The sequence below is a fragment of the Phaethon lepturus genome, unplaced genomic scaffold (genome assembly GCF_000687285.1).
Source record: "Phaethon lepturus isolate BGI_N335 unplaced genomic scaffold, ASM68728v1 scaffold29243, whole genome shotgun sequence".
NCBI lineage: Eukaryota > Metazoa > Chordata > Aves > Phaethontiformes > Phaethontidae > Phaethon > Phaethon lepturus.
Window position 1 is genome coordinate 2677 of NW_010530194.1, and position 9263 is coordinate 11939.

Consider the following 9263-nt stretch of genomic DNA (forward strand, 5'->3'; position numbering starts at 1 on the left):
CAGGGAAAAAACAGCCCGGTGCCAGTGACCCCAGGGGCTTTCCCGGCCGGTGCCTAAAAACAGCACCGGCCAGTTTCCAGCCTCCTGCCTCCATTTCAAACAGGAAGTTTCAAGGTGTCCTTGGCTTAGCAGGGACCTGGGGGGGCTGTACGGATCCACAGGCTCCTGGCAGACTGCTTCCCTGTTCTGTAGGGGAAGAGTTTAATCCCGAGATCCACCAAAACAGGCATTTCATCCCCTAGACCCTAAATCCAGGGTAGCTGCGCGGCAGCCGTGGGAGTAGCCCTTTTAGGTTACCCACCCCAAGCAGAGAGGGGGATGACAGTAAACAACCTCCCACCACGGAGCAGCCCAGCTGCTCCCCATCCTCTCCCAGGAAGCCTGAGAGAATACACTCCCACACCACAGAATCCCATCTGCTCTCAACAGCTCCTGCTCAGGACGGAGACGCGCAGCGCAGCTGGCTCACCTGCGTGTTGGAATAGAGGTGAGGAGGGGGCGGAGGGGGCAGTGCTCCCGGTGGGTAGGGATAGCCAGGATTCCCAAAATTCATGACTCCAGGAGGGGAGAAGTAAGTCGGTGCAAGCAGCTGCTGCGGCGGGGGCTGGCCGGGGGGCATGGAGACTGGCGGAGGGTACAGCCCAGGGTTTGCCATGGGGGCTGGCGGCTGGTGGGGATGTAAACCTGGGAAGCGACAAAAAGAAGCTGAACATGATGTCGTGTGTAAAGCCAGGGAGTCCCGCGGAGGGACGGGGCTGCTACGACGCCAGCAGGTCAGCACGGCTGCGCCTTCCCCGCTGCCACAGGAAGGAGAAGGATTTTGCTCAGAGGCCTTTCCTGCAGCCACGAGGCCCCTGCTCTTGTGCTGGGAGGGGAAAAAGGGAAGCACTTCCCAGCACAGCGGAGCACGGCCCCCTCTCCAACACCAGGGTCTCGATTTACTGGAACCGGACATAGCCCCGGTCAGCACATCCACTTCAGGAAACAGTTTTTGCAGGCAAGATAGAGAACATGCCAATTCAACAGCTCTCACTTCTGCTTTTCCTTTCTGCTCTACAAGCAGCAGGGACTGAAGAACCAGCCTAGCACAACAGCTGGCAGAGCCAAGCACCCCACTGAAGGGGAAGGGACTCAGCCAGGAGGGTCTGCACAGAACCTGCAGACATCTGGCTAGAGGCTGCCAAAGCATTCAGATCATCTCGGTCCTGCGCTGCCTGCAAGGGCTGGAAACATCTATTTTTCTTTCCTTAAAATTTATGTCAATCCAGTCTCACTGCATGAGGGAAGCAGGTCTCTTCCATGTTGTAGAAACAGGGAAAATGGATTCCCCCAGCAACAGAGGCTGCGCGAAACCAGAGTTATCTGCTCCCCAGCAGAGGCTGAGCTGCCCCAGGGCACAATCGCAACATCGGTACCTGCTGCCCCGTGCCCCACTGGGGAGCTGGTTCCTCACCTGGATGAGGGAGGTGCATTTCTGGCTGTACGATCATCCCTTGGGGCGGCAGCGGGGCCGGGTTCTCATTGTGGGTGTAGATTGGTCCCTGGAATTGTACTGCAACACACAACAGTTGGTAAGGAAAAGCTCCACCGAATTTTATTCTACTGCAGCAAGTCACACACACCCCCCAGCCAGCTACCGTTACAACAGTGCTGCAAGCTACATTCCCATCGGCACACGCCGTCTACCAGCCTCACAGATGCTACGCACTGCCAACAGAAAAGGCTCCTACTCCCTTTACAAAGCAGGGGAATACTTGGGGAATTTCTTCTCCAACACTAAGTGCTGGAGTAAATTCCTAATCCATCCTCAGTCTTGTTCTGTAATTCTCCTCGCTCTTAAATCACAAAGACATTGCTCTGATTTCAAGTTAAATTTAAACCCTCGTTCTCATGAAGAAAAGCAGTGTCCTAGAGTCCTTGCACAGGGAGGGGAGGCGGTTACACCGATCGTGTTTCAGTGGGTTTAAACACCAACCAGGGAAGCTCAGGGCAGCTTTTTAGTTACCATACGGGACAACGCAACAATGCTACTTACAAAGGACAGGGAAGACAAAGCCCCAATCTGCCCAACCCTAACAGGAGCCAGGGGAGCTCCTGCCCCAGCTGCTCAGGTCTGAGCACACACAGAACCTCAGGAGCGGGAGGGAAACACTCACGTGGGTCGTAGTAGTGCCCTTCCATGATGCTGATGTGCATGGGGGGGGCAGGCTCCGGCACCGGCGGTCTCTGCCGCTGTGACGAGTAGCGTTTGACACGGCCCCCCTGCACCGCCTGCAAGAGTCCAAAGGCATCGACGAGGGTCAGCGCGAAGGGCAGGAGCCCTCCCTCCAGCAAGGGAGCACCGCTCCCCCACCAGCCCCTGCAAACCTCTATCTGGGTCACACAGTAAAAACTGTGAACACCCACAAAAGGGAAAGGCTGAGGTGTCACAGGCAGCCTCTAATTACTCCAGCCCAGAAACAAATAAATGCTAGGCTTCTGCACTTCTAAAAGCAAGAGTCACACTCCACGCAACATGCTTTACCATTTCCTCCATCCTGTTAAACTGAGGTGGTGGCCCAGTTCCCACGTGCATATGGTTGGGAATACCTGAGGAAGAAATAAACTGGTTATTATGGTTTGCATTTGCATTTGTTCCCAGTAAGGAGCCACCTCACCCGCCGAGGGCGCTGCCAGGAAGCATTGGTCTGGCCCTGTGAACGCCGGCAGCCTGGGGACATTCCTGTACCACAGACAAGCACGGCTCTTGCTTTCATGACGAGAAACCTTTTCTAGCAACTCATCTCTTGGGTTACAATTTTAAATATTTCAGTACAAATTATAAGCTGTTGTGCCACTGCACAATCATCCACACTGCTCAACACCTTTTAAATCTTGCTAAAAAAAGAGTAAATCCTCCGCTTGAAATCCAGGTCCTTACCTAAGCTCTGTTCCTGCAGAGTCAAGGACTCTGCAGAGTAGAAACAAAGATCCACGTGGGACTGGGTAAGCTGCAGTTTAAACTCTCTACAGGGCGTAACCACTTTATCACTGGCTCCTTTTAATTCAAACAACAAAGTTCTGGCACACATTTAAAACCACAGTGCCAAACAGATCACAGGTGATTCCAGGGGAACAAAAGTGGACAAAACAAACACTGAAAGCGCCCACGGACCACTGGTATTGCAAGTACACACACAGGCACGCATGCTGCACATACAGAATGACCTGACGGCTGGCTCACCTAGCCAAATGCCTCCCAGAATTAATTCCTACCTTCTCTGCTAGGAAGAAACGAAGGGACAGTAGAGTAATACCTCCTTCTTACAGACAGAAAGTGGTCTCCTACCTGCAGTCTAGAGCTATCTCATGGTAAATTTGTTAAGATGCTTTATTTTTAAGCACCAAAAGAGCACATAATCTCAACTGCACATCACAGCACTATGGAACTCTCATTCTAGTGGTGTGTTTAAAGCCTGTCTTCTCGCCTCTGCAGTCAAGACCAAGGATCTGTTCACACAAAGATTTTACCAGTCACATCAGTACAAGATGACTTATGGTTTCATGACCTAAACCTCAAGAGATGCTTATGAAAGCAGCAAGTCGCTTTTCTTCTCCTTGCTCCAGTTTTATTTCCCTTGGGAAGGGCTCTAACACTCCCCAGAAGGCGACTCTAATTCTGTAAAGAGATAATTATACCTGAATGACCTCTCGCATGGATGCTCAACTAGAACTCAGTCCTTAGCTCACACAGGGGTAGCTCTGCCACACACCCCTCCCTCAGCCAGGCTGCCTGCTGCTGCAAACAGATCAGCGTCCTCCTACCAGGCACAAGTGAATTTGCCAATCCCAATCAGGCCTTAGCTAGCGGCAACCGAATCCCAGTGCTAGGAAATAAGCTGATAAACAGAGGGGAGTTCCCTCCTGCCCCTGAGCAGGACATTACAGGAGCCCAATTATTCATGGTCCTTACCTGCCAACTGAGCACAACGCTCCTTATCTGCCGAACTCCGACTGCTGCAGCAGCTGGTCTCACCGTGATTCACACCGCACAAAGTCCCTGCGGCCTGTTCCGCACACAGGCCTTCAGCTTCAATTCTAGTTTTACATCCTTACCAGCCCTAATTCAAGTCACCTACATTGGAATGTTTAATTTCCCCTTTTCCTCTTCTCTTTTGTCCCCTCTAACCACCTCTACGGCACGTTCTCAGCAGCATGCATCGCCATCACGTACATACCCTGAAATCGGACTCGGGCAGAGACAATTCAGCTCTGACTGACTACACGAATGCAGAACTGCCTTTGGCTGGGGCTGCAGCGGAAAACCAACAAGGCTGCACTCACTTACCCCTCAGCTCCCGGGGCTGTATGAACTGCGACTGCCCCGGAGTCCAGTTCTGCTCCGTGAGATTCATTTGGGTCATCTCTTGCTCAAGTCCATCCAAGCTAGATTCTACTGGTGACTCCCAGTTACTGGTCTTGGCTGGTGGGGGGGACGTCTCGGCTTGCACAGGTTTTGGAGGCACTGGAGTCAGCCCTTCCGAAGCGGGCGCTTCGTCCGCCAGCTTCCCTGCATCCCCAGCTTTGATTCTGGTCCTTCTTGCCCGGGAATAAGACTTCTTTTCAATTGGTCTGTCTGGTGGTGGCTGTGAAGAATCAGCAGCTGTGGCTTGGTTTTCCAAAGCAACCTCCTCCTTTGCAGGGCTGCTGTGGACCGCTTCCATCTCAGGTGACTTGTCTCTCGGTGGGGTTTGCTCCGCATGCTTCGCTCGATAGTTGCTCTCCTGTTTCGCTTGCTCGCCGTTTCGAGCCAGATGCTGGATGCTTGCTTCTGAAGCTCGATAGCTTGGACGGGTCTCTTTGTAGCCGCCCATCCTCGGGTAGTTCCTAGGTGGGGGCATCCTCCCTGTACCTGCAGAGCTCCTGTTGGTGAAGGTTCGCGGGGAAGCTGAAGTGCTGTCTGCACCTTGGTGCCTTGGGGGCTTATTTGGCCTCTCGTTGGACCAGTTTGGGTCTCGCTGAGGAGGACTCCCAAACCTGAGAGAGAAAAATAGTACAAACGACTGGAAAGAAATCCCTGGGTGAGAGGTACCATCATGCCTGGGAACCCCTCTCCAGGATGAAGCATCTAGAAATCCCAGGACCAAGGTCCCACCACAAGGCCAAAGCCAACAACAGGGCTTTCCCTCTTCGGGGCTTCAGACCCATCTCTGCCTGGGACAAGCCAGGCTCTAGTCTGACTTTGCTGCTCACCTTGGTTTGCGCATCCTCCTCGGCTTGATGTCGTCGGGGTTGTGAGCTGACCTGATGTCATAGCCATAAAGCGCGATCAGCTCCTGCCTGGTCTTGGGGGCCTGCTCGTCCTCCCGGAATTTGTCGTGCTCCCAGCGGCCCTCGTCCTTCCACAGCTTCCGCTGACGACCCTTCGGCCTGGAACAGTTACACAGGGAGAACCAAGAAGTTGTTGCAAAAGCCAAAGAGATGTGGCAGCTTCAACCAGTCCCACACACAGAGACTGAGCGTTTCTAGGGCAGGGTGTGCACAGGAGACAGCGGCTCTTCGTCTTCCCACTCCTCCTGCCCAGCAGCTGCTAGTCGACCCGCTGCTGTTGCTGAAAAGCAGCCAGAAGGGTCACTGCTTATTGGCAAGAAGCTTTCCTTGTGGGTGTTCTTTTCTGCACCACCCTCAGTCTCTCCTCCAAGACAAAGAGCTAAAATGTCCTGGCAGGACACAGTAAGCAGGCAATCGAAGGACAGACTCTGCCAGTGCTTCACACTGAAGCAAGGAGCTGCGCTGCCAAACGCTGGCCCGGGAGTTGGCCTCACCCTCCCAGAGCGAGGCAGACACGTCGGGGACACTCACATACCTGACCTCCTCCTCCTGCGTCTGCCCTCGGAGGTCATGCTCAAAGAAGAGCCCTTTGCGCGGGATGTAAGCCTGGTTCTTCCGAGCCTCGTCGTCATCCAGGTGCTTAGGAACTTTTTTTCCAACCTTATTCTCAACAGGTTCAGTGCTCTCCTGTCAAAATCAGACAGCTCTTACCACTGCAGCAGTCCCTCTGCGAGAAGCCCTCTGCGGCCCAGAGAACGCATGTTTAACACCTACCTGCCCATCCCCGCTTTGCCTCTCACCAGTTACAGCACCTTTGGAGTCAGGTTTCTCATCCCCTTTCTCTACTTTTGCCGCTGACTCAGAGGAGTCATTACTATCCTGCTTCAGTTCCACTTTGGCACTTTCTTCCTCGCTGTAATCCTCTTCCTCTGCCTGAAAGAGCCCCAGTTACCCAAACATGCACCTTTGGCAACAGGTCCCCCAGGAATTTCCCCACACAAGTCCCCAAATCTGAAGTTAGAGCCTTGTTCCAGTTGTTAGAGACCTGACTCTTTCAAAGCAGAGGATTAGCTCTCAAGGTCCTTCCTACCCCTGTACTTTTACAGAAAAATGCAAAGATTAAACCCAACACCTGTCCCCACCAACAGTCAGGCTTTCTAGAACAGAGCTGCGACCAGCTTCCCCACAAAGCCACAGCCTCTCACCGCTCCGAAAGGAAAGGGCTCGTGCAAGCCGGGGAGACCAGCAAACCAGGGCCCTCAGACCGTCCCTTCCTTCCCACACTGAGGGCCCAGATCCAGCCAGCGCCGCGTTTCCAAATTCCCTGGAGTTACTCAGCTGACTCACTCCGAGCACTCTGCTCGCAGGAGCGTGACCTCGTTTCACCCTCCAGGAGCCTGCAAGCCTTGCTTAGGCTGGAACTGACACTAAAAATAGCTCTGCGTGATTAACAAAAAGACTGCTCTATTTTTCTCTTTCAACACAGCGTATTTGCACATCAACTGTTCCTTTTGTTTACGTTGGGGAAACCCAGACGTGGCATTATTTTTAGGCACAGGAACAGAGTCATCCTGGCATGTCAGTGATGCAATACCCCCGCTGCTCCAAGAGCCCAGCGTGCGCCAGCGCCGCTCTGCTTCTACGCGCGCCGAGCCTCCGGCGAGCCTCCACGCAGGTTTCCAGGCTTGAAAAGCTGCTGCACAGCGAACGCGGGGAGCTGCCCCTTACCTGCCACGTCCCACCGCGCTCCTTCCTCACTAATGGCAGGGATTAATTCACAAATTAACAGCCCCTACGAGCTTCGATTTCATCTGCCTTGTTGTTTTGTGTTTTCTCTAACTGCTGCCCCCCTCAAGATCCCCAAAACAGCTGTCTCAAGAGAAGAGTTTTCACTAGAAAACCTTCATTGTAACCGTTAGAAACTGTAACTTCTCTAAACTTTATAAAGATGTTACACTTGCAGTCCTGAACTAAAAATCCAGGGAAAGCTACAGCCACAGGCTGCTGCACAGGCTGCCTCCCAGGCACAGGCAGGGGGTCTCAGTGGCCATGAGGTGGGATTTTCTCGGCACACACCCAGCACAGCCCTGCCAGTGCTTACCCCTCCATCTGCTGTACGCAGAAGACAGAGATGCTGCCTGGGATGCTTGCAACCCAGCACTTAGTTTTTTAATCTTAACTAATTCAAATGCAAGAAGCATCCTACACTTCCTTCCACACCCTTCTTGGCCGTGGCACATCCTGCTCTGAGTATCCAACGTCTGAGGAGCCGGGCGTTTTTTTCCCCATACACACTGGCCCTACATCCACCCCCCAGCAGCACAGCCAGCATCTCTCCAGGGCTGGGCCCAGCGCTGGCTGCCCAGCACCGTGGTCCATACGCCAGAGAAGTGCCTGGCAAGGGGCTCAGACTGGGAGAGACCGTTTTCCTCTGCAGCGGTGATGACTACAGTGCAGCACAGCTCACTCCGAGTCTCTGCACGGCTGGCACGAAGAACATGAGCTGGTATCTTGAGACAAAGGTAATCGCTGAGAACGAGGTCAGTGGAAGAGAACGAAGGACACAAACTGGGTTTTGTGCTAAAATTACGCGAGATGCAGTCACTCGGCAAAGCCCTTAAACACCAGGACAGAGACTCCTCTTACCTCAGAGTCTTCTGCGCTTTCGTAATCTGAGAGCACAGCTGCAGGGGAGAAAAACGAGTTTGGTGTCAGGGCAGAAGCAGAAACACAGCTTCTCTCTACGCGTAACAGGCTGCACTGCGGGCAACCACCAGCAAAGGCGCAGTGAACAGCCCCTCCAAGGGCACCAAAGCGTCCCCGATGAACACCATTGCCAGCTCACACAGGAGGAAGCAAGGGCGAGTTTGGGATGCGCTGTCTCTGCACCCCTCATTTGCCTACTATTATGAGTTAACATCTGGGATGTCAACCACCACGGGACTATTGGAAAAGCATTTTGTCTGGTTTTTACTTTTTGCACACGAACAGCACCCGCATGCCAGGGAGTCGTTACTCACCGTCTCCCTCAATGCCATCCTCGCTTTCCTGCGGAGAGAGGGAGAGAAAGGCGCGTTAGTGGAGGGGAAGGTCAGCAGCTGGGTCCCTGCAGCATCCTACAATCCCAGACACAATTACGACAAGGTTTGGCGCTGGTCCTACCGCATCCGCCCTTGGAAGTTCAGCTTCACTGACCAAGCAGGAAGAAACAAATTCAGGGCTCCCGGTACCTTTCTCTAAGATCCTTCTAGAGCAAGCTACGCTAGGGGAACGCAGCTCAAGAAAAGAGCACAAACTGTGTTGGCTGCTCTGGGTCTTCAGAGGGAAAAGAGCAGCATGGACAGACAAGCCAGGCTCCCCTTCCTCGATAAGAGGGCCAGACAGCTAACTCGGGAAAGGACAAGAGGATTACTTAAAGCAGGGGCCCAGGAATAACAAGCAGGTGCTGAGCAGGACCGAGCTCAGACAGACATCTGCTAGTGACTCTGGCAAGAGAAACACAACCCTGCGCCTGAGAGGAGACATGGGATGAAGAGGAACAGCTCAGATCAGGGAAATTTTCTAGTAAAAGAACAGACTGATCGAGCTGTGCAGTAAAAAGAACTTCAAGTTAAAAATAAAACCAGCCAACACATTAATGAGATAAGCCCAAATGCCAAAACAACCGAGCAGAAATACGCTACAATTTGGGAGGAACTTGAAATAACCGGCACTATAAAACCACAAGTAGACAAAATCACACAAAGTAGACAAAACCCCCCCCAGCCATAAACTGTCAGAGAACTCCCCTGCAGAGGTGGGGACACCAGCACCGCAAATTCCCCGTAAAAGGTTTTTAACACCCTCACTTAAAAAAAGGCAGGTCAGAGTTGATAAAGAGCAGAAGAGGCCTGACCGGGCAGCAAACCCACCCGCCCGCTCCCCACAGCACGGCCCCCAGGCTGGGGGAGGCC

The 9263-nt window shown here is 53.2% G+C and overlaps 1 protein-coding gene across 1 annotated transcript in view; it reads right to left on the reverse strand.

Moving 5' to 3' along the window:
- The window catches only part of CASC3 (cancer susceptibility candidate 3), a gene marked incomplete at its 5' end in the record, with an annotated part of 10154 nt that extends 1796 nt beyond the window's left edge, over positions 1-8358 (reverse strand). Inside the window, 10 exons of the mRNA XM_010284202.1 lie at positions 470-684; positions 1454-1552; positions 2157-2271; positions 2525-2589; positions 4328-5016; positions 5233-5409; positions 5846-5997; positions 6085-6243; positions 7957-7994; positions 8331-8358. Coding sequence (XP_010282504.1) covers positions 470-684; positions 1454-1552; positions 2157-2271; positions 2525-2589; positions 4328-5016; positions 5233-5409; positions 5846-5997; positions 6085-6243; positions 7957-7994; positions 8331-8358 — 1737 coding nt within the window. The remainder of the gene's footprint in view (positions 1-469; positions 685-1453; positions 1553-2156; positions 2272-2524; positions 2590-4327; positions 5017-5232; positions 5410-5845; positions 5998-6084; positions 6244-7956; positions 7995-8330) is intronic.
- Positions 8359-9263: the final 905 nt, after the last annotated feature.